The following is a 26,322-nucleotide window of genomic DNA, read 5'->3' as shown; positions in this document are numbered from 1 at the left end:
AAAAGTGCAGTTGTTGGTTGTGCAGAGTAAATGTGTGGAATGAGATGGCTTGGAGGTGGTGTGAGGAGAGGTAGTGAGTGATGATGTCAGTGTGGCTGTGGAGGGAAAGAAGTGTGTGTATGGAACATGGCTGCAAAAGAATCAAGTCATACAACAAATACAGAGAGAAGATGAACTAAGCAAAGAAGATAGAGCAAGATACAAAGGAGCAGATAAGAGATGAGGTAATATGTCAACAGAAAACTTCCAGGTGAATACAAAAGTGTTCTGAAAAGAAATAAGGAATACAAAGAAAGAAACATCAGAAGCATCTAGGAATGAAGAGACTATGAAAGCAAGTGATGGGTCAGTGCTAAGTGTTTCCGAAAAATGCAGTCTATAAGAGATGGTGGAATATTTTGAAGGACTGTTAAATGTAGAGGAGGATGGAGTAATGATTGCTGCTGTTGATGGAGGAAATAAAGTCAATACACTGAGAGTTAAACAGTGTACCAATCAAGGGTGAAGAAGTATGAGAAGTAGTGAGGGAAATGAGGAAAGAGAAAGCTGTAGGTTTGGATGGATGTGCTGTAGAATTATGAGGTGTGGTTGGTAAGATTAAATGTGTGCTTTATTGCTGCAAAACCCCAAATGACCAAAGAAATGCATTTGTAGTTCTCTTATATGAAGGAAACAGGGATAGAAAGGAATGCTCAAAGTATAAGGGCATAAGTTTGCTGAGTGAAGTAGGAAGCATGTATGGCAAAGTGCTATTAAGAATGATAAGGGAAGGAAAAAAATCCCACAGAGGTTTAAGAAAGGGAAGAGGTTATGCAAGCCAGATTTCTGCAGAAAGGCAGTTGTGTGAAAAGTTTTTTTTGGGAAAGGAAAGGAAGTCTTTCTGGCATTCATGGACTTTGTGAAAGTGTATTGACAGGAAAGGTCTATGAGATGTTCTGAAAGTATATGGAGTTGTAGGTAGGTTGCTGGAAGGAGTAAAGAGTTTCTACATGAATAGCAGAGCATGTATGATGGCTGGAAATGCTGTAAGAGAGTTCTTCCCATTCAGAGTGGATTTTTGTCTGGGGATGTGTAAAGTCACAGTAGTTGTTCAACTTGTATATGGGTGGTATAGTAAAGGAAGTAAACATTAAGGGTATTAGGCAGAAGCCTGAGTTTGATCAGTGGAGAAAAAAGGGTGTGGGATTTGAGTCTGCTACTATTTGCTGATGATACAGCTCTGGTGGCTGACATAGACAAAATTGAAAAGATAGGTGAAGAAGTTTGGGTGTGTTTGTAGGAGAAAGTTGAAAGTGAATGTTCGTAAAAGTAAGTAAAGAAATGCTTGAGAGAGATAGGTGGTAAAAAGATGGATATAAAATTAAATGGAGAATAGCCTGAAAAGGTAGACCATTTTAAATATTCATGATCAACAGTTAGAGTGGATAGAAGAGTTAAGACAAAGGTGAAGTACAGAGTGACAGAAGCAAGATAAGTATTTAGTGGATTGGGAAAGCTCTTTAAACATAAGACACTGGGAAAGCTCTTTAAACATAAGACACTGGGTATGAGTGTAAAGACGGTGTTATATGTGGGCATAGTGGTGCCTACTGTGCTGTATGTTGCTGAAACATGGAACATGTGAGTGGTAGAGAGGAAACAGGTAATTGTAATAGAAACAAAGTGTTTGAGGAGTATGTGTGGACTAACATGGTGAAATAAAAAATGAGATAAGAAGAACTGATGTTTTCAGAGCTGGCTAGACAGGCAGATCAGTGTGTGTTAAAATGGTAAGGACATCTGCAGAAAAAGGACAGAAAACTAGTAAAGAGAATTATATGGTCAGAAATGTGTGGTGAAATGTTAAGATGAAGGCCATGCCTGGAGTGGATAAACTGTGTGAAGAGAGGATTGAATGGGGAAGGTGAGACTGTGCAGCAAGCAAGAGCAATCATGTATAATAGTTAGTGGTGAGTGCATGAAAATGATGCGGTCTTGTTTATCCCTGAGAGGCAGTGTGGACACACTTGGCAGGGCCCATTGCCATGTGAACCCAGTTAGAGTGTGGGACACTCCATAGGAAATACCCTGCATCTGCTGTGGTCTCAGGATTGGTGTAGGTGTGGAGTAGGGAATAGTCTCATTATGAAGAGGAAGAGGTAAACTGATTGCTGTCAGACCATGCTATGGATATATGTGGCCAACTGCATTATACTCAAGTTCCCCTGATCAGTTGGAGAAAGAATCTACATTCAGGCAAAGGCCATTGCTACTGCCTAGAGGTTGCCACCCACATGCTTACAGCAAAACTGTTCGCCATTAAGGAAGGAAGCAGTCACACAGATGGAGATTGAAGGACAGGTAAGTAACAGAGACCATTTTGAAATTAGGCACAAATTAAAATGGGAAGAAGCTTTCTAGGACTAAAAAACACTACTAAGATACATGACTTTAGGAGAGCATATTTTGAGGGATTAAGAAGGTACCTCCAGGGAGTTGACTGGCAATGGATGGAAGGGATGGGCAGGAGATATTCAGGATGAAAGGAGGTTGATGGGCAGGTGAGATCCAGGACAGAGGTGAAGGAGATAAGACAAGATGAGGAAGGTGAAGGTGTGAGGGTGGATGGCAGGAGGTGAAAAATGGCTAGATGAGTATGGGGTGTGAGAGAGGGGGAGATATGCTGAGGTGGAAGTATGAAATTGGCAGGTCAGGTTATGCTGAGATGAGTTAGGTGAGGTCGAGGTAGGTGAAAGATGGAGTGGAGACAGTAGAGGAGGCCAAGATGGGAGAGATTAGGAGGAGTAAATGTTGATGAATTGTATAAATATGTCATTGAGAAATTACATACAAGCCAGTTAGCAAATAATCCTTATAGAAATATAAGATCAGAGAAAAATTGACCTTAAGTGGACGACTGGTACATTAAAACCCTACATAAGACTGAAAAGAAGTACTGTATTTGATGACTCATAAGATGCATGGGCTCATAAGATGCACCCAGTTTTGGCAGATATTGAAAAAAAAAAAAAAAAAAAAAAAAAAAAAAAAAAAGATAAATGAGCAGATTTAAGCTCTGAATATGAAATGAAGGATTTCACCTGACATTTGAAGACTCTCACATGCATTTAGATCATTATTAGATCCCAATATTTTGCACTTAAAAACTTTAATATTTGCTAGTAGCCTATGTACCAATCTGTTGTGAGATGTAAACATGTACCTGGCATATGGCATCAGTAGTGACTGTGAGAGACTACAGGGATAATAAAGTTTGTTCATAAGAATGTTAGAAGATAGGTGCAATTTTAATTGTATGAAAGTGTGTCTTACCTCAAGGAGTAACGGCATCACACTGTAAAGAATGCAGTGAAGCTTGCCCATGTCACTGGATTCAACGAGTAACCGACTGCGTGTTTGTTTCAGTACATGCAATGTGTGGTGCATAGTCACTTAGATGAATTCTTCCTGACTGGCATCATTCTATGTGAATTACCAGTAAGTATGACCTATTATATATTGATACCTTGAAACAAAGAGTTGTTTTGTGGTGTAGTACCAATCATCACTTTGTTTACAAGTGCGAAGATGTTTGGGGTTTGATTTTAGAGCCTCTGTTGCCATAGACTTACCACCAACCACTGCCTCAATGCTGAACCTTGGCCTCATAGGACATAGGCTCATTTCCTGAGACTTTTTTGGGGGAGGAAACGTGCATGTTATGAGCCATCAAATGCAGTATATATGAGATTAAAGGCAGGGGAAGAGGATCTAAGGCCTCAATATAATGAACCGGTTAGATCAGTCAGGAAGTTAACGAAGAAAGCTAAAAACAATTATGAATTAAAGGTAGCTAACCAGGCGAAGACTAACCCCAAGGGATTCAATCAGATATATAGGATGAAGAACAATAATAGGTCCATTCAAGGCATCTGATGGAGGGTTAGTTCTGGGGAAGAGATGAGTAAAATTCTGAACAAGTATTTTTTAACAGTGAAATTTTCACTCAGGAAAACTTGCAGAAAAGTGCCAGAGGGCTAACAGATTTTTGAAACAGAAGCGAACGAAAAGCTGATAGATATTCCCATAACTAAGGAGATAGTGGAAAAAGACATAGATAGGTTGAAAAAATTTGAGTCACCAGATGAAATTATATCTCATACAGTACTTAACAAATGCAAAGAGGTTATTAGTGAAGCGCTAGTTACTGTCTTTAGAAAACTCCTAGATTCAGAAGAGGTACCAGTAATGTGGAGGCAGGCAAATGTAGTACCAATCATTAAGAAAGGAGATAAAATATTAATGTCTAATTATAGACCTGTCAGCTTAACTTCAATTTCAGGTAAAATAATGGAGTCAATAATCATGAGGAACATTATTGGTTTTAATATATATTAATGACCTAGATAGTGGGATTAGTAGTGATGTTAGTAAATATGTGGATGACATGATGATAGGCACAGTAAATAGGTCAGATTCAGATGCTATCACCCTGCAAGCAGACTTGGATAAATGAACAAGTGAATAGGCATACGGCAAATGCAGTTTAATATTAACAAACACACTAAAAGCAGAGGTGCTTCTGGCATTTTGCTTCTGCTAACAGGGGAGACCTGAGGAGGTATTATTTTGATTTTCCTTAGAACAACTACTGCTTTCGTGTCAGACCTGTCTCTGTGTGCTGAGTGTATAACAGAGGTGATAATGCCTAGCATGGAGGTGTATATTCCTCACTCTCTCTCAACCTAAACCTTCTAAACCTTGGTTTAACACAGCCTGTTCTCGTGCTATACATGAGAGAGGTGGCACACAAAAGGTACTTGAGCCTTTCATCACCAGAATCTCAAGCACTTTATATTTCTGTCTATAATTATGCCAAGTCTATTCTCTAACTAGCCAAAAACTCCTTCATTAATAGAAAATGTCAAAATCTTTCAAGATATAACTCACATCAAGATTTGTAGCACCTAACCAAAAACATCTACAATAATTTTGCTTCTTTTATCTTTCCCTCCTATATTTCAACCTGATGGCACCACTACCATCTCATCTATTTCTAAAGCTGAACTGTTCCCTCAAATCTTAGTTAATATAAAAACTCTACTTTGGATGATTAAAGCTTGTTTCTCCTTCTCCACCCTCTGACTACTTCATACTACCCATTAAGATCCTTCATAGTGATGTTTTCCATGCCCTCACTTTCCTTGAACCTTGGAAGGCTTATGGACCTGATGAGGTCCCACCTATTGTTCTCCAAAACTGTGCCTCTGTGCTTGCACCTTGCCTAGTTGTACTCTTCCAACCCTATCGACATCTACCTTTCTCTTTGGCTGGAAGTTTGCCTACATTCAGCCTGTTCTAAAAGGGGTAAACGCTCTAATCCCAAAAAACTACCATCCTATCGATTTAATTTCATGCCTCTCTAAAGTTTTTAAATTTATCTTTAACAGGAAGATTCTTAAACATCTATCATTTTACAACATTTTATCTGATTACCAGTATGGGTTCTGTCAAGGTTGCTCTACTGGTGATCTTGTGGCTTTCCTTACTGAGTCTTGGTCATCCTCTTTTTAGGGATTTTGGTGAAACTTTTGCTGTTACATTAGACATATCAAAAGCTTTTGATAGAGTTTGACACAAAGCTTTGAGTTCCAAACTACACTCCTACAATTTCTATCCTTTTCTCTGTAACTTTATCTCAAGTTTTCTTTTTGATGATTCTCTTGCTGCTGTGGTAGACAGTAACTGTTCTCCTAAATCTATTAACAGTGGTGTTCCTCAAGGTTCTGTCCTGTCACCCACTCTCTTCCCATTAGCCATCAATGATCTTCTAAATTAAACTTCTTCCATCCACTCCTACACTGATGATACCACTCTGCACTTCAGGAAGTAAACAGTTAATGCAGAGAAGCCACAAAATGCCTGACTTTTGATCTCTCTAAAATTTATGATTGAAGCAGAGCAAACTAAGTATTGTTCAATGCCTTTAAAACTCAATTCTTCCATCTATCAACCTGACACAACCTTCCAGATAACTATCAACTATCCCCTCTTCTTCAGTAACACTCAATTGTCCCTCTCTTCTACAATGAGCATCTTCTGTCTGTCTTTTACTTATAACCTAAACTGCAAACTTTACATCTCATCTCTAAAACAGCTTCTATGAAGTTAGGCATTCTGAGTTGTTTCTACCAGTTTTTCTGACCCCATCAGCTGCTAACTCTGTACATGGGTCTTATCCATCCATGTATGGAGAATGGTCATACCTCTCTTTTAGAGAGGGTGGAATCAAAAGCTTCTTGTCTTATCAACTCCTTTTCCCTAATTGACTGTCTTCAGCCTCTCTCTCACATCACTGCAATGTTGCATCTCTTGCTACCTTCTACCACTATTTTCACACTAGCTGCTCTTCTGATCTCATTAACTGCATGACTCCCATCCTCCTGCAGCCTCACTGCATGAGACTTTCTTCTTTCTCTCACTCCTATTCTGTCAACCTCTCTAATGCAAAAGTTAACCAGTATTCTCAATCATTCATCTCTTTGTCTGGTAAACTCTAGAACCCACTTCCTGCTTCTATATTTTGTCCTTCCTATGACTTGAACCCTGTCAATAGTGAGGTTTCAAGACAATTATCCTTTAATTTTTGATGACCACTTTTGACTGTTCAGGGACCAACACCTCAGTGGACTTTTTTTTATTATAATTTTGTCAGCCTTGGCCAGTGTCCCTCCTACATAAGAAAAATAAATAAATACATAAATAAATACATAAATAAATAAATAAATAAATAAATAAATAAATAAATAAATAAATAAATAAAATAAAAATAAAATAAAAAATTTGCACAGGTAGAAGAAACCCACACAGTAGGTACACAATAAACAACAAAACTCTGGTAAGTTCAAGGAAAGAAAAGATTTAAGACTTTTATTTATCTCTGATCTCCATCTAAGAAAACAATGCATAGAGGCCAGAAATAAGGCAAGTCAGGTATTAGCACTAATTATTTTTTTAGGAGTATTAAAAGTAGAAGTCCCGAAGTAATATTAAAGTTGTATTTGGTGCTAATCAGACCTCATCTAGACTATGTGGCGCAGTTCTAATTCCCATATTACAGGAAGGATATAGGCTTATTATAATCACTACAAAGGAGAATAACTAAAATATACAGGGAGGAGGCAGTAGACACCTGCCGAAACGATAATTACTCCCAGTGAGGTCTAAAGCACTGTTCAGGGGGTGCTGTGAACTCATCATTAAACCCAGCTGTGACCTCACTGAACGTTTCCCTTTGTGTCTCACAACACAAGGGGGCAGTCACAGCCTGCCCTCTAAAGACAACTCTCTTCCTCCACACAAAACTACAAGCACCTAATAACACACACACCCTTCACTCAAAAAATTTTAAAATCATGGCGACTCCTACACCAGCCTCGGAGTCCCCATCTGGGGAGGGGACCATAAATGTCCCCAGGTCGGACTGCCTTTCCGTCGACGACCCTAAGTGTCTTGACACCCCCCTCAACTTTTTCTTCATTAACTTCTGCAACATTCGTGGTCTAAGATCTAATTTTCAATCTGTAGAACACCACCTCTCCTCTTCTAAACCTCATCTTCTTTTCCTCACTGAAACTCAGGTGTCTGAGGCAACTGACAGTAGCCCCTTTTCTGTTCCCTCCTACTTTCTCTATCCTCATTTTCGATCCAAAGCTGGATGCTGCGTTTATGTGCGCAATGACTTAACCTGCTCTCGTGCCCACGCTCTTGAATCTTCTGAGTTTTCCACCATCTGGCTACGACTACAGAGTCATTCTCATACTAAATTTATCTGTGCTGTATACCTCTCTCCTAACTCCTCTGACTATAAGAAATTCTTTGACTACTTAACTTCCAAAGTGGAGCACATTCTGACCCTCTTCCCTTTTGCAGAGATCTCCATTCTTGGAGACTTCAATGTTCACCACCAGCTTTGGCTTTCCTCTCCCTTCACTGACCATCCTGGTGAACTAGCCTACAACTTTGCTATCCTCCACGACCTAGAGCAATTGATGCAACACCCTACTCGTATTCCTGACCGTCTTGGAGATACGCCCAACATTCTTGACCTTTTCCTGACCTCTAATCCTTCTGCTTATGCTGTCACCCTTTCTTCTCCGTTGGGCTCCTCCGATCACAATCTCATATCTTTATCTTGTCCTATCACTCCAATCCCTCCTCAGGATCCCCCTAAGCGAAGGTGCCTCTGGCGTTTTGCCTCTGCTAGTTGGGGGGACCTGAGGCGGTATTTTGCTGATTTTCCTTGGAATGACTACTGCTTCCATGTCAGAGACCCGTCTTTGTGTGCTGAGCGCATAACAGAGGTGATAGTGTCAGGCATGGAGGCGTACATTCCTCACTCTTTTTCTCGTCCTAAACCTTCTAAACCTTGGTTTAACACAGCTTGTTCTCGTGCTATACATGATAGAGAGGTGGCCCACAAAAGGTACTTAAGCCTTCCTTCACCAGAATCTCATGCACTTTATATTTCTGCCCGGAACCATGCCAAGTCTCTTCTCCAACTAGCCAAAAACTCCTTCATTAACAGAAAATGTCAAAACCTTTCAAGATCTAACTCCCCTCGTGATTTCTGGCATCTAGCCAAAAATATCTCCAATAACTTTGCTTCTTCTTCTTTCCCTCCTCTACTTCAACCAGATGGCACCACTGCTATCACATCTATTTCTAAAGCTGAACTCTTTGCTCAAACCTTTGCTAAAAACTCTACCTTGGACGATTCTGGGCTTGTTCCTCCCTCTCCTCCACCCTCTGACTACTTCATGCCTCGTATTAAAATTCTTCGTAATGATGTTTTCCATGCCCTCGCTGGCCTAAACCCTCAGAAGGCTTATGGACCTGATGGGGTCCCTCCTATTGTTCTCCGAAACTGTGCCTTCGTGCTTGCACCTTGCCTAGTCAAACTCTTTCAGCTCTGTCTGTCAACATCTACCTTTCCTTCTTGCTGGAAGTTTGCCTACATTCAACCTGTTCCTAAAAAGGGTGACCGCTCTAATCCCTCAAACTACCGTCCTATTGCTTTAATTTCCTGCTTATCTAAAGTTTTTGAATCTATCCTCAACAGGAAGATTCTTAAACATCTATCACTTCACAACCTTCTATCTGATCGCCAGTATGGGTTCCGTCAAGGCCGCTCTACTGGTGATCTTCTGGCTTTCCTTACTGAGTCTTGGTCATCCTCTTTTAGAGACTTTGGTGAAACTTTTGCTGTTGCCTTGGACATATCAAAAGCCTTTGATAGAGTCTGGCACAAAGCTTTGATTTCCAAAGTACCCTCCTACGGTTTCTATCCTTCTCTCTGTAACTTCATCTCAAGTTTCCTTTCTGACCGTTCTATTGCTGCTGTGGTAGACGGTCACTGTTCTTCTCCTAAATCTATTAACAGTGGTGTTCCTCAGGGTTCTGTCCTGTCACCCACTCTCTTCTTATTATTCATTAATGATCTTCTAAACCAAACTTCTTGTCCTATCCACTCCTATGCTGATGATACCACCCTGCACTTTTCCACGTCTTTTCATAGACGTCCAACCCTTCAGGAGGTAAACATATCACGCAGGGAAGCCACAGAACGCCTGACTTCTGATCTTTCTAAAATTTCTGATTGGGGCAGAGCAAACTTGGTATTGTTCAATGCCTCAAAAACTCAATTCCTCCATCTATCAACTCGACACAATCTTCCAGACAATGAGGGGCATTCCTGATGAAACTATTAAATTTATATTCCTTAGAGAAATATAGGTTAAGAGAGGACTTAATAGAAGTCTTAAAGTGTTATAGGGATTATAACATAGGTGACATAAGCAAAATTCTCAGGATCAGTAAATAGTCAAGAAATAATGGGTTCTAGAAGGAAAAGTTTAGGTTCAAGAAAAAGATAGGGAGGAATTAGTTCTTGAATAAAGTGGTAGATGAATGGAATGAACTCAGTAATCAGATTGTTTGTGCTGTCATTAGGGACCTTTATGAGAATATTAGACAAATTTATGGATGAGAATGACAGGTGGAAATAGGTAGGTATGTTTCCTACAGTGACTGCCATATGTAGGCCTGATGGCTTCTTCCAGTTTCCCTTATTTTCTTATGTTCTTATTAAGGATTGTTTGAAGTTTGCCAGCAACAATACCTCCCTTGTTCAGTCACACTTTTCACTGATTCTCTCACAGCCCTCCAACTCATCCAGCACCACTCCCCAAAGTCACATCACTCCCTCTGCCCCCAAATTCACTACCTACTATCCCAGCTGTCAGCCTCACATGTTGACATCCACCTTCAGTGGGTCCCCTCCCACATCGGCAATGGGGGAAACACTATGGCCAACAGAGCAGCAAACAAGATCTACTCCCACCCATCTCCCATAGACCTTCCCATAGACCAGACTGACCAACTGACCAACCTACGAAAAGACCATAACTTAAACTAGGAAAGACACCTGACAGACACCTTACAGTACACAACACTTGGACACATCAGACAGGAGACACAACACTACTGGTAGACTCGTGCCCTCAACAGTAACCTAGACATTGCAGTCACAAGACTCAAGGTACCCACAATGCCCAGAGGCACAGACTAGGCCTGACAGACACCTTTCACTGTCCCTGATGCCCCACAAAGACAGACACTCCAAAACAATTTTTTTTTTTTATGTAAGAGGATCACTTGCAAAGGGAAACAAAACCAGAGGAAAAAAATCACACTTAGGTACCAGTCCCAAAAGAAACAAAGAATAATAAAAAAACTGAAGGATAAGTATCTTGAAACCTCCCTCTTGAAAGAGTTTATATATATATATATATATATATATATATATATATATATATATATATATATATATATATATATATATATATATATATATATATATATATATATATATATATATATATATATATATATATATATATATATACGAGTATATATATATATATATATATATATATATATATATATATATATATAAGAGAGAGAGAGAGAGAGAGAGAGAGAGAGAGAGAGAGAGAGAGAGAGAGAGAGAGAGAGAGAGAGAGAGAGAGAGAGAGAGAGAGAGAGAGAGAGAGAGAGAGAGAGAGACGCGGAGGGGGGAGTGGGGGAGGCAGGCAGCAGCCAATCACGAGTTAGCCACCCATGACATTACTGCAGTGGGGTGGGGGAGGGCCAAGGGAGCTAGCTAGCTACCCTCCACAAAATAAAATCCTTGTAACTTTTCGTAAATATGCACTGCAGTATGCAGACAAGAACTTATCAGCTTGAGTGATTGGGTGCACTTACTGGGTGTATGATTGCTTACTATGGACTCTACAGCCACAGCCCTTGGCTTTATAGACAACCCTGATGAAGATTTGGCAGATATGATAGGTGACAAGTCTGGTCTTGCCATGGAATTAGAAAGTGACAAGGAAGTGGGCAATGACAGATTATGAAGAATGGTTCCCATGGAGAAATAGCAAGACATTAGTAATTAAACCTTCAATTTTCTGATTAGTATGGTGCATAATACTGGAATTCATATCAGATCTTATGAACAAGTCCCATACCATTCTGAATTTGCTGATCTCGCACCTCCTGTCAAACATTTTACAACACTGGATATGTTCACAGTTGGTCTACCTTCCATACTATTGGCCCATGTTATGGACATCTTTACATCTGAATTTCTCAGTGGTTTCTCTACCGTGATTTCATATTCCTGTAGTTCGCCTGGTGATACATAATTATCATATTTACTTTCATTTAAACAACTGATTAATGAATTAGCTAACCTGTCTCTTATTAATGTCTTGCTATTTCTCCGTAGGAGCCACTCTTCATAAGCATTATGAAGAGTGGCTCCAACGGAGAAACAGCAAGACATTAGTAAGAAACAGGTTAGTTAATTCATTGACCAGTTGTTTACAGATGCGAGGTCAGTAAATTCAGAAGAAATGACATGGGACTTGTTCATAACATCTGATATGATTTCCATTATCATGCACCATACTAATTAGAAAATTGAAGGTATAATTGCAGAAATTTCTCAGAGGCCTTCAAATAATGATAAACTCCCATCACACATCAGGGTAACACATTGCATTTAATTTTTTTTTTTTTTATGTAGGAAGGACACTGGTTAGTTGTATGCAAGTGGTTTATAATGCCAATATGAATATAAAAACACTTTTTAGGAAAGAGTTTGGTCACCCTGCATTTGGTGCAGTAATGTCTGTGGATAGATTTGGATTTTTACATGCAAACCTAACTTTTGACATGGTTACATGATTGGTTTGCTGCAGTCAGGGATCTTTTAAAAATTTTAATAACCACGCCTGTTCAGTGTTGGAGCTGGTAATTTCTTGGCCATTGATGAAACTTTATATTCTTGTAGAATTCAAATAGGATTCAGGCAGTACAATAAGAGCAAACCTAAATGATATGGTTTGTTGTGTAAATTTGTGAATGCGATAAGAATTCCATTTACCTTCAGGTTGATAGTATACTCGGGTAAACTTTCTAGAGAGCCTAGACCACACTACATTCGTGGCTCACTTCCAATAGTGAAGGTTCTTGTAAGTCAGATACAAGAATTTGTTGACCTTAGTGGTAGTCTAGACAGACTGTGTACCAGCCTAGAGTTGTTTGAGTGCCTTCAAACACAAAGCATTGCTGGCATAAGTACTGTAGATTGGATAAGAAAAGGCACACCACCAGAGATAAAGGCAGTCACTGGAAAGGAAGAGGTCATTCCAAGAGTACCAGACTAAAGATAATGAAGAAATGACTGAATTATCATGTAGTATCCACCATAACTAATGGTTAGAAGAAGGTATTGCTTCTCAGTACAGTATAATATTAAGAATTACCAAAAATGATGGTGCAAGAAAGCCAGCCATATATGAACTGTATGATTTTACTAAGGGAGGAACTTACATAATAGATAAGAGAATAAATTTTTATACAATGCACACTAAATCTTGCATATGGACAGAGAATGCTCTAGCATTATTTGCTGACAAAATTTGTTAGCCTTCATTGTTATATGGATGTAGCCAGTGTAAATGTATATTTATTAAACTTTTACTTGCTGACAGAGGCTATTAGCCTGCAATGCTTTATGCATATAATGTATATATAGTTTATGTAAAAGTATATCTATTATACTTCTCTTTGCTGACACAGGCTATTACCCTGCGATGGTATATGGATATATTATATACAGTTTATGTAAATGCTACAGATTAATTTCCCAACAGAGGCTGTTAGCTTGCAATGTTACACGGGTATACATCACTTGGGTAAAAGTATACTTATTATATATTTATCTGCTGACAACAAGCTACCAGCCTGCAATGCTATATGGATATATTATATAGGTGATAATTATAAAGGTTTTATTGTAGTCTTATTTGCTGAGAAGGGAATGTGGTAAGGACATGTATGTAGGGTGAACTTGTCCCCATACAGCAGAACTTATGAATTCCATCTAACACTGCTGGTAACTTTGTGTTGGTGTGGTTGCCTGTGCAGTACCTGCAACACAAAGCCAATTTGCACTTCCATCCATTATGTCTGAAATGACAGCAGTTGTAGCACACATCAGGCTCTGGGGGTATAAGGTTCAACTCTAAAATGGTCCAAGCCTAGCAGATGGACATATCCAGGCACAACTCCTTCAATAAAACATGTCTCTTGAGCCATATGAAGGCCTCTAGTGTGGCAATCAGGTTCACACTGATGGCAGTAGAGACCCTGTGAATAATTACCATTTATTGCTTGGTGCTGAGGTTTTCTGGCATCATGACCATGCCAAGAAGGTCTTCCTTCACCAGCATGGCATAGGCATTTGACTGGGGATTTATGGTCAGGTAAGGCCTGTGTTTACTTTCCTTGATCAGAGGCTCCAAGGATGGGTGCTGCTCAAGGAATGCCATGAACCAGTCACAGAGTTGTGCCAAAGTCTTGCCATGTCTCTCAGGGAAGTGAACACAGTGACATGAGGGCCATGGCTGAGATGAGGAAGGGCAAGAGGAAGCTGTGTCATCCATGTGTCTTCTGGCTGTGATGTCTGTGTCTGTGGGCTGGACTCTGAACTCAGGGATGGCAAGTCCTTGGGGATAAGGGTAGCATCAGGGTGGTCGGGTTGGTCTGTTGCTTCATAGGCAGACGAACATTGGCCATGTCATAGTCAGTAGTGGGAAATAAACAAAGCCTGCCAGCATCACCTAGAGGAATCTTCACTTTTTTTTTCATAGACAATTCTCTCTCAGGCCTAAGAACTAACATCCTTACTGTTCACAGGGGGGAAACCATGAAACTGTGATCTCCAGAAACCTCAACACTCCTCTTTTCTATAGTATTCTTGAGAGAGAGAGAGAGAGAGAGAGAGAGAGAGAGAGAGAGAGAGAGAGAGAGAGAGAGAGAGAGAGAGAGAGAGAGAGAGAGAGAGAGAGAGAGAGAGAGAGAGAGAGAGAGAGAGAGAGAGAGAGAGAGAGAGAGAGAGAGAGAGAGAGAGAGAGAGAGAGTTACACAGAAAAACAGGCCACAACAGACCTTGCAGTCCTCATGAGGTGACCTGATCTATGACTACTAAGGTGCTAATAGAAGAGAAGAAAAGCAAAGCAGAAGGCTCTCTCCCCACCCTCCATTCCCTCCACCATAACCCATACAGGAAAACAGGTCAGAAATAAATATCTTACAGGGTTTGAGAAGGAAAAACCAGAAGGAAATTTTATAGCAAAAGAAGAAAATAGATGAAATGAGGTACCCCCATTTCCTGGAGGCAAGGAAGTTAACCTGTAACAAACAAATGCTCTTAGCACCGGACTGGAGGCAAAATATTTGTCAAGATGGTGTTTAAATGTCTCTATAGTGTTGAAGTCTCGAGGAAGCCCATTCCATAGATACAATGGAAAAAATAATTTTTTGATTCATGGGAGCTGAATATCATTCACCATACCCTCAATGGAGACCCTGAATTCCCTTGAGAATTCATTTGACCTGCCTCTCTCCAGGTAGACCTCCAACCCCTCATAGAGTACCTCACTCCACCCAAAAATAGCCTCAGTTGCGCAGACTGGTTTCCCTGGAACCAAATACTGCTGTGTCTGCAGTTATTCCACCAGGCTAAAGGAAACCACGTCCTACAGCCAGACTCACTGCCCCAACCAGGCCTTTACAGTCTGCCATAAAGAGGGCCCTTTTTACTGCTTTAGGGCAGGAGAACTGAGGCTGGCACGTGGTATTCAGCATCCCATCACATACATGCCTGACATGCCTGAGCCCACACCTGACACCCAGGCAGCCCCTACCTGCCCCCTCACCCCAGCAGCCACTGGCTATAGCCAAAGAAGACACTCCTGTAAGGGAGAAGCTCCTGTCTAACTCCACTGAAGCCCTGGTGGAAATCATTCTAAGGCAAAGGGGTGAACTCCACACTTAGAAAGGCATAATGGAAACATACAGGAAGCAAAGCAAGTGGCTCCAGTAACAATGCTCTGCTTTGGTGGAAACTCTCAGCATCTTGGACACCCTCACCCTTATTGGCAAGCAGGCTCCCCCTCCCCACTGGCAGGGACTTAAGGAAGAGTTAGCCTCCACCAACTGGGATGCCATGTTCACAGATGATGTGAACCACAATGCGGCAACCTTCACCTCCCTTATCCTCTCAGCCCAAACCAGGTACATCCCTCACAGGACATACAGAGTTGAGTCATGAGACCAGCAATGGTTTGGCTACAGATGTCAGCAAACTGCTGACAAAAAGTACAGAGCCTGGACCTGTCTAAAGTGCCACCCAACCAGACACCACAAGGCCCAGCACAATGCTGCCTGCAGGGCCATGGCAAGGATGGCTGCTTGGGTGAGGAAGAGATGGGAGACAACTCTACACAGGAAGCTAACCAGAAACCAAATGCATCCCGAGCAATGGTGGTCCCTGGAGAAGTGGCAACAGGGCACAGTCATACAAGAGAGGATCCTGCCCCTCAAATCAGCTGCTGGAGACCTGGTGGTCAACAACCATGACAAGGCCAAATTCCTGGCAACACACTTCAGCAACAAAAAGAGCAACAAGGAGCCTGACCATCAGCCCCCCACACCTCACCTGCCTGTGTGACCAAGCTGTGGACTGCATGATGGTCAGTGAGGACAATGTGGTGAGGCACCTGTATAGTGTAAACACCAGGAAGGCACCCAGCCCTGACAACATCTCCCCCTTCCTGCTGAAGCAGTGTATGGAGGAGATGACAAGGCCCCTCATATGCATCTTCCAGCAGTGTCTGCACACCACCACCTGGCCTGCTGCATGGAAAGAGGCTCTGGTCAAACCTGTACACAAAAAAAAAAAAGGATAAAAGGGGACCCGACTAACTATTGCCCAATCTCCCTCCTGTCAGCTGTCAGCAAATTCCTGGACAGGATTATTGCAAAGCAGCTGACCTGCTACCTGGAGGAGCACCACCTTACCTTCCCATGACAGCATGGGTTTTAGGAAGGGACACTCAGCCTCTGACCTGCTCTTCCTACTCACCTAAGCCTGGCATGACACTTTCAACACAGGCCAGCACTCCCTTGTCACTGCCCTGGACATTGTTGGAGTATTTGACTGGGTGTGGCACAGAAAATTCCTGGCCAAGCTTGAGCAGCTTGGCATCATGGGGTAGCTGCTGGAGCTGTTCTCCAGCTACCTGTAAGGCCAGAATCTAAGGATGGTGGTGAGCAGGTGCAGCTCAGCCATTCACCCGGTAGAGGCCTCCATTCCATAGGGCTCGATCTTGGGCCCCATGCTGTGGAACATGTACTCTAACGACCTCCTTCTGAGCCTCTCACTAGCATCAGAAAATGCGGATGATGCCACTCTCTCATGCAGTTATGGTAGAGAGGAGGCAGTGAATGTGATCAAAGTGACCAACCTCCACTTTGGTGACATCATGGCCTGGGGCAGATGGTGATAACTCAAGTTTGCTGCTGAAATGACCCAGGCCTTGGTCATCTCACAGTCACAGGAGGATGCCAGGCTGATGGATGACCAGGTGAAGTTTGGAGAAGACACCCTTGCCATCAAGGACTCCATCAACATCCTGGGGGTAGAGGTAAACTCTAAACTCAGCTTCAACAGTCATCTGCAGAGCATGACACAAAAGGCCTCCCAGAGAGTGACACTCCTGCATCGAGTGGGGCACCTACTCAACACCAAGGGCCTCATGATGCTGTACAAGGTGCAGGTGAAGCCCATCATGGAGTACAGTCCCCTCATGTGGAGGAGCAGTGCCCAGTCCCACCTCTCCCTGCTGGACAAAGTGCAATGTCAGGCCAGGTACCTCATCTACAGTGTTGGCAGCCAGGGATAGCAGCCCCAGACGAAGCGACAGCAGCAGCAGGTACAGCAGAGGCAGCAGTGACCACACCCATGCACTCACCACGATGCCCCCATCTCAGCTGGACAGCATGGAGCTTTGAAGGCATGTGAGGGCTCTCACAGTGCTGCACAAAGCCCAAGTGTAGCAAACATCTCATCTCACAGCACTTCCGATCCCTTGGAAAAGGAGTGAAAGCATTATGAGAGCAGTGTCCGACATCCTCCTCAAGGTGCCACTCAGTAAGGTGTCAGCATAACTTCTCCCACAACACTGTGGTGCTGTGGAACACCTTCACCTTAGCAGTTGACATCACCAGGATGTCCTCCCAGCAGGTGAAATGTGCCGCCCACGCTTGGCTTTGGACACACCTGCCTGATAGTGACAGTAACATGGGGTGATGAAGGAAATGGAAATGCATGACAGTGACAGTGCCATGAAGTCCTGAGGGTGTAATTGTGTAATAGTGTGCCTGACAGTGACAGTGCCATGAAGTGGAGGTGTAATAGTGTATCTGACAATGTAAGTCAGTGATCTGGGAGGTACAAGTTCCTGATAGTGACAGTGCTGAATAGTGATGAGGGAGGTGTGAGTGACTGATAGTGACAGTGCAGTGACTCCCTCATTCACAAAGTTATCCAGTGGAGCAACTTTTAAATGAATGACACTGGACAGTGATCATTCTCAGCTTAAGACCACAACTCCGTTTTGAAAAAAAATGGAATCTTCTTTTCCATGTACATTGGTAAAAAATAAAAATGTGTGCCTTGACATGTCACTTCAGATAAAAATAAGGATAGCAAGGCTGCTTCATCAAGTAGGGACCTGTACATATGTATGTTATGGGTGGCCTCACATCGTGTTACAATGACGTACATATATATGTCATGGGCGTGAAGGTATCAAAATGAAAGATGCTGTTATTATCTCATATTTGTACATGTAGTCTGGCATGAAAGAAAAAGAAAAGACAAAATAGTATACCCATGTATATAGCTACTTACCAAGAACATCCTGACAGAGACGTTGGGTGGTCATGAAGCGCTGATCATCAGGCATGTGGTCAAGCATGAAGTGATAAATAATGTGTCGTTCATGGCTATGTTCACGGCCAGCCAGGGAGAAAACCTCTTTCTCCAAGTTACTCTGACTAAACCTGTTGTAAGTTTCATGGTCCTGTGGAAGGAAAGAAATGAAATAAGGGCATCAGGCAGTTTCTCCATCCTAGTCCCTACAATGGAAGACATATATGAGAGAGAGAGAGAGAGAGAGAGAGAGAGAGAGAGAGAGAGAGAGAGAGAGAGAGAGAGAGAGAGAGAGAGAGAGAGAGAGAGAGAGAGAGAGAGAGAGAGAGAGAGAGAGAGAGAGAGAGAGAGAGAGAGAGAGAGAGAGAGAGAGAGAGAGAGAGAGAGCAAGCCAGGGGAGGGATATGAAGAGATGTTCTACACTGCACACCAAAACACCATCCACCACTTAATAACAGCGTATCTCTGTGATGGAATTTGAAAATTCTCTCTAGTATAGCAGCCTAGTTACTTTTAAGAAATATGCATCTGGCAGCATGTACTAGCAGTGTGTCAAGACCAGTGAAGAATATTCATTTGACAATAGTCAGTTACAGACAAAACATTTTTAAAAAGGATTGCCTTACTGCTAATAATTTGTACAGATGCACTTTGTTATGATTCCCAATATCTTTAAAATGGGTGGCAGGAAAGACTTACAAAATTATCAAATTAAATCTATTCTAACTCTACACAAGGAAGAGAGGCCAGAAGCCTGTCTGAGAAATAGCACAGATTGTGAGTATTACAAGATGTAGAGGTGGATAATAAAGTTTCGTGAAAGTGGTAGGTTGGCAACACCAGAACATGAGAAAAGGCCAGGATGAGGGCGAAAGACATCAGTATGCACACTCAATGTTATGAAACACCAAGAAGATTCCTGTCCTCAAATAACAGAAAGGGAACTGAAGGAACAAAATTCCCATTTGCTTGGGCCTGTGTTAGGACTGCAGCACTGCCTACACAATGACCTCAAGTTCCTCTGATGCCATCCTCTCATGAAACCACTCACAATCTGTATGCAACAAGAATTTAGAGTTGCATTTACCAAAAAATATCTTCAGTGGGATATGACAGAGTGGCAGCATGTGTCGTGAGGCAAAGAAGTGATCTTTTCAGGGACCCATAATTGTGGCAAGCATGTACGACCAATGAATATGTATACCAATGAATGGGAGTTGACATACTTGACACAAAATTTACATATTAATAGTGAAAACCATCTGGATTCATTAATGGTGTGGGCCTCCTTCAGCTATCATGGTGTAGGGAAATTTAATGTTTTTGCCAAGAAACGAGAACATAGGAGGAGGAGGCAGTAGACACCTGCCGAAATGATAATTACTCCCAGTGAGGTCTAAAGCACTGTTCAGGGGATGCTGTGAACTTATTATTACACCCAGCTGTGACCTCACTGAACGTTTCCCTTTGTGTCTCACAACACAAGGGGGCAGTCACAGCCTGCCCTCTAAAGACAACTCTCTTCCTCCTCACAAAACTACAAGCACCTAATAACACACACACCCTTCACCCAAAAATTTTAAAATCATGGCGACTCCTACACCAGCCTCGGAGTCCCCATCTGGGGAGGGGACCATAAATGTCCCCAGGTCGGACTGCCTTTCTATCGACGACCCTAAGTGTCTTGACACCCCCCTCAACTTTTTCTTCATTAACTTCTGCAACATTAGCGGTCTAAGATCTAATTTTCAATCTGTAGAACACCAACTCTCCTCTTCTAAACCTCATCTTCTTTTCCTCATTGAAACTCAGGTGACTGAGGCAACTAATAGTAGCCCCTTTTCTGTTCCCTCCTACTTTCTCTATCCTCATTTTCGATCCAAAGCTGGATGCTGCATTTATGTGCGCAATGACTTAACCTGCTCTCGTGCCCACGCTCTTGAATCTTCCGAGTTTTCCACCATCTGGCTACGACTACAGAGTCACTCTCATACTAAATTTATCTGTGCTGTATACCTCTCTCCTAACTCCTCTGACTATAAGAAATTCTTTGACTACTTAACTTCCAAAGTGGAGCACATTCTGACCCTCTTCCCTTTTGCAGAGATCTCCATTCTTGGAGACTTCAATGTTCACCACCAGCTTTGGCTTTCCTCTCCCTTCACTGACCATCCTGGTGAACTAGCCTACAACTTTGCTATCCTCCATGACCTAGAGCAATTGGTGCAACACCCTATTCGTATTCCTGACCATCTTGGAGATACGCCCAACATTCTTGAGCTTTTCCTGACCTCTAATCCTTCTGCTTATGCTGTCACCCTTTCTTCTCCGTTGGGCTCCCCCGATCACAATCTCATATCTTTATCTTGTCCTATCACTCTAATCCCTCCTCAGGATCCCCCTAAGCAAAGGTGCCTCTGGCGTTTTGCCTCTGCTAGTTGGGGGGACCTGAGGAGGTATTTTGCTGATTTTCCTTGGAATGACTACTGCTTTCGTGTCAGAGACCCATCTTTGTGTGCTGAGCGCATAACAGAGGTGATAGTGTCTGGCATGGAGGCGTACATTCCTCACTCTTTTTCTCGTCCTAAACCTTCTAAACCTTGGTTTAACACAGCTTGTTCTCGTGCTATACATGATAGAGAGGTGGCCCACAAAAGGTACTTAAGCCTTCCATCACCAGAATCTCATGCACTTTATATTTCTGCCCGGAACCATGCCAAGTCTGTTCTTCAACTAGCCAAAAACTCCTTCATTAACAGAAAATGTCAAAACCTTTCAAGATCTAACCCCCCTCGTGATTTCTGGCACCTAGCCAAAAATATCTCCAATAACTTTGCTTCTTCTTCTTTCCCTCCTCTACTTCAACCAGATGGCACCACTGCTATCACATCTATTTCTAAAGCTGAACTCTTTGCTCAAACCTTTGCTAAAAACTCTACCTTGGACGATTCTGGGCTTGTTCCTCCCTCTCCTCCACCCTCTGACTACTTCATGCCACATATTAAAATTCTTCACAATGATGTTTTCCATGCCCTCGCTGGCTTAAACCCTCGGAAGGCTTATGGACCTGATGGGGTCCCTCCTATTGTTCTCCGAAACTGTGCCTCCGTGCTTGCACCTTGCCTAGTCAAACTCTTTCAGCTCTGTCTGTCAACATCTACCTTTCCTTCTTGCTGGAAGTTTGCCTACATTCAACCTGTTCCTAAAAAGGGTGACCGCTCTAATCCCTCAAACTACCGTCCTATTGCTTTAATTTCCTGCTTATCTAAAGTTTTTGAATCTATCCTCAACAGGAAGATTCTTAAACATCTATCACTTCACAACCTTCTATCTGATCGCCAGTATGGGTTCCGTCAAGGCCGCTCTACTGGTGATCTTCTGGCTTTCCTTACTGAGTCTTGGTCATCCTCTTTTAGAGATTTTGGTGAAACTTTTGCTGTTGCCTTGGACATATCAAAAGCCTTTGATAGAGTCTGGCACAAAGCTTTGATTTCTAAAGTACCCTCCTACAGTTTCTATCCTTCTCTCTGTAACTTCATCTCAAGTTTCCTTTCTGACCATTCTATTGCTGCTGTGGTAGACGGTCACTGTTCTTCTCCTAAATCTATTAACAGTGGTGTTCCTCAGCGTTCTGTCCTATCACCCACTCTCTTCTTATTATTCATTAATGATCTTCTAAACCAAACTTCTTGTCCTATCCACTCCTACACTGATGATACCACCCTGCACTTTTCCACGTCTTTTCATAGACGTCCAACCCTTCAGGAGGTAAACATATCACGCAGGGAAGTTATAGAATGCTTGACTTCTGATCTTTCTAAAATTTCTGATTGGGGCAGAGCAAACTTGGTATTGTTCAATGCCTCAAAAACTCAATTCCTCCATCTATCAACTCGACACAACCTTCCAGACAACTATCCCCTCTTCTTCAATGACACTCAACTGTCCCCCTCTTCTACACTGAACATCCTCGGTCTGTCCTTTACTTATAATCTGAACTGGAAACTTCACATCTCATCTCTAGCTAAAACAGCTCCTATGAAGTTAGGTGTTCTGAGACGTCTCCGCCAGTTTTTCTAACCCCCCCCAGCTGCTAACTCTGTACAAGGGCCTTATCCGTCCATGTATGGAGTATGCTTCACATGTCTGGGGGGGTTCCACTCATACTGCTCTTCTAGACAGGGTGGAATCAAAGGCTTTTCGTCTCATCAACTCCTCTCCTCTAACTGACTGTCTTCAGCCTCTCTTTCACCGCCACAATGTTGCATATCTAGCTGTCTTCTACCGCTATTTTCATGCCAACTGCTCTTCTGATCTTGCTAACTGCATGCCTCCCCTCCTTCCGCGGCCTCGCTGCACAAGACTTTCTTGTTTCTCTCACCCCTATTCTGTCCACCTCTCTAACACAAGAGTTAACCAGTATTCTCAATCATTCATCCCTTTCTCTGGTAAACTCTGGAACTCCCTGCCTTCTTCTGTATTTCCACCTTCCTATGAATTGAATTCCTTCAAGAGGGAGGTTTCAAGACACTTATCCACCAATTTTTGACCACTGCTTTGACCCTTTTATGGGACTGGCATTTCAGTGGGCATTTTTTTTTATTAGATTTTTGTTGCCCTTGGCCAGTATCCTTCCTACATAAAAAAAAAAAAAAAACTGGAACTCCCTGCCTGCTTCTGTATTTCCATCTTCCTACGACTTGAATTCCTTCAAGAGGGAGGTTTCAAGACACTTATCCACCAATTTTTGACCACTGCTTTGACCCTTTTATGGGACTGGCATTTCAGTGGGCATTTTTTTTATTAGATTTTTGTTGCCCTTGGCCAGTATCCTTCCTACATAAAAAAAAAAAAAAAAAAAAAAAATCAAAACAATTATTTAGAGCTTTTGTGTGACTTTTTGTCCAAGTCATTTGAAAACTGCAATGCTTCAACATTTTATGTAAAATGCAGCTCCTTGTCACTAGGCTAAATCTATCCTGACATGGCTTCATGACTACCAAACTCCTACACTGCAAAGCTGCAGACAACAATCAGGGAGGAATGGGAATATTTAAATCCAGAAACACCTTAGAAACTTACCCAGTTGCTTCCATAATAATTTGAACAATGCATAATAAGGAAGGGAAAAAGCCATCAATTATTAGTTTCTTAATGTGTATTGAAGTTGTTTGTGTTTTCTTCATTTGAAGTGTGTTTAATCACAATGTCTCGCAGTAAACAATATTTTCAGCACAATGTATTCATTTCTTTTGTAGTAAGGGCACTGGCCAAGGCCATTAAGATTATAATTAAAAGAAAGGCCTCCTGAAATGCTGGTCCCCAAAGTCAAAAGCAGTTGTCAAAAATAAAAGATAAGTGTCTTGAAACCTCTTTTTTCAAAGAGTTCAAGTCATAAGAAGAAGGAAATACAGAAGCAGGAAGAGAGTTCCAAAGTTTACCAGAGAAAGGGATGAATGATTGAGAATACTGGTTAATTCTTGCATTAAAACAGTGTACAGAATAGGGGTGAGAGAAAGAAGTAAGTGTTGTACAGTGAGGCCACAGGAGGAGGGGACCCATGCAGTTAGCAAGATTACTTGCAGTTACTATGAAAATAGTGGTAGAAGATAGCAAAAGATGCAACACTGCAGAGATGAGACACAGATTGAAGACAATCAGTTAGGAGAGAAATTAATAAGACAAAAAGCTTTTGATTCCACCCTGTCTAAAAGAACAGCATGAGTGAAACTACCCCATGCATGTGAAGCATACTCCATACAAGGACAGATAAGGCCCCTTACTGAGTTAGCAGCTGGTGGGGTGAAAAAAACTGGCAAAGACAACTAAGAACACCTAACTTCATAGAAGCTGTTTTAGCTAGAGATGAGATGTGAAGTTTCCAGTTTAGATTATAAGTAAACAACAGACTGAGGATGTTCAGTGTAGAATAGGCAGAAAACTGAGTGTCACTGAAGAAGACAGAATAGTTATCTGGAAGGTTGTGTCAAGTTGATAGATGCACAAATTGAGTTTTTGAGGCACTGAACGATACTAACTTTATTCTGCCCCAATAAGAAATTTTAGAGATCAGAGTCATTCTGTGGCTTCCCTGCATTAATTGTTTACTTCCTGAAGGGTTGCACATCTGTGAAAAGACATGCAAAATGCAGGGTGGTATCATCAGTGTAGGAATGGATAGGACAAGAAGTTTGATTTAGAAGATCAATGGTGAATAATAGGAAGAGACTGGGTGACAGGACAGAAACCTGAGGAACACCACTGTTAATAGATTTAGGAGAACAGTGACCATCTACCACAGCAGAAATCAAAGCTTTGTGCCAGACTCTACTAAAAGCATTTGATATGTCTCAGGCAACAGCAAAAGTTTCACCAAAATCACTAGAAGAGTATGACCAAGATGCAGTAAGAAAACCAGGAAGATCACCAGTAGAGCGGCCTTGACGGAACCCACACTGGTGATCAGATAGGAGGTTGTGAAGTGATAGATGTTTATAAATCTCCCTGTTGAGGATAGATTCAAAATCTTTAGAGAGGCAGGAAATTAAAGCAATAGGATGGTAGTTTGAGGGGATTAGAACAGTCACCCTTTTTAGGAAGACTGAATGTAGGCAAACTTCTAGCAAGAAGAAAAGATAGATGTTAACAGACAGAGTTGGAAGGTTGATTATGCAAGGTGCAAGCACAGAAGCACAGTTTCAAAGAACAACAGGAGGGACTTCATCAGGTCCATAAGCCTTCTGAGGGTTAAGACCAGCAAGGGCATGGAAAACATCACTGCAAAGGATCTTAATGGGTAGCATGAAGTAGTCGGAGAGTGGAGGGAAGGGAAGAACAAGTCTAGAATCATTCAAGGTAGAATTTTTAGCAAAGGTATGAGCAAAGAATTCAGCTTTAGGAATAGATGAGATGGCAGTGGTGGCATCAGGTTGAAATAAAGGAGGGAAAGATGAAGAAGTGAAATTATTGGAGATGTTTTGGGTTAGGTGCCAGAAGTCATGAGGTGAGTTAGATCTTGAAAGATTTTGACACTTTATTATTGAAAGATTTTGACACTTTCTGTTAGTGAATGAGTTTTAAGCTATTTGGAGAACAAACCTGGCATGATTCCAAGCAGAAATATAAAGTGCATGAGATTCTGATGATGGAAGACTTAAGTACCTTTTGTGCACCACCTCTATATCATGTATAGCAAGATAATAGGCTGTGCTAAACCAAGGTTTGGAATTTTAGGTCAAGAGAAAGAGTGAGGAATGTATGCCTCCATGCCAGATACTATCACCTCTGTTATCTGCTCAGCACACAGAGACAGGTCTCTGATGCGGAAACAGTAGTCATTCTAAGGAAAAGCAGAATACCTCCTCAGGTCCCCCCCAATAAGCAAAGGCAAAACACCAAAGGCACCTCTGCTTTTGGGGGATCCTGAGGAGGGATTGGAGTGATAGGACAAGATAAAGATATGAGGTTGTGATCGGAGTAATCAGATCCCATCCACCCCCTGTAATTAGCCCAAAATTTTTGCAAGATTCCAGTCTCTTTAGAGTAAGCTTATGTATTGGTGAAGGTGTGGTGCATGCTAGCTTCCACTCCCTGTCTTCCCCATTCCATCCTCTCCCCCTTGTCATGTGACTTAACAGACGTCCCTGACTGCATGGGTGAGACCATATATCCCTCGGTCCCCGGGCATTAGTCGGATGTTGTATTCAGTAGAGGGAGCATGCACACTTAGAGGGAGTGACAGAGAGCCAGCATGGAGAATTGGGAAATATATTTAAGAGGACTATTATTAGTATTTATTACCAGTTAGTGGCAATAGCCCCTACTGTACTAGTAGTACTACTGTACCATAGGATTAGCTCCCTTTGAGAGCTCAACTGGGTGCTGTGCTAGATAACTGTGGCAGACTACAGGGTTGTACCATCCTTGTCACTGCA

General features: G+C 42.0%; 1 protein-coding gene across 1 annotated transcript in view; it reads right to left on the bottom strand.

The window, feature by feature from the left end:
- The window catches only part of LOC135099638 (condensin-2 complex subunit D3-L-like), an 89,960-nt gene that overhangs the window by 24,792 nt on the left and 38,846 nt on the right, over positions 1–26,322 (bottom strand). Inside the window, exon 3 of the mRNA XM_064002027.1 lies at positions 18,368–18,539. Within this exon, the coding sequence (XP_063858097.1) occupies positions 18,368–18,539 (172 nt within the window). The remainder of the gene's footprint in view (positions 1–18,367; positions 18,540–26,322) is intronic.

The sequence above is a fragment of the Scylla paramamosain genome, unplaced genomic scaffold (assembly GCF_035594125.1).
Source record: "Scylla paramamosain isolate STU-SP2022 unplaced genomic scaffold, ASM3559412v1 Contig164, whole genome shotgun sequence".
Classification (NCBI taxonomy): domain Eukaryota; kingdom Metazoa; phylum Arthropoda; class Malacostraca; order Decapoda; family Portunidae; genus Scylla; species Scylla paramamosain.
This window is presented reverse-complemented; position numbering and strand designations above follow the sequence as displayed.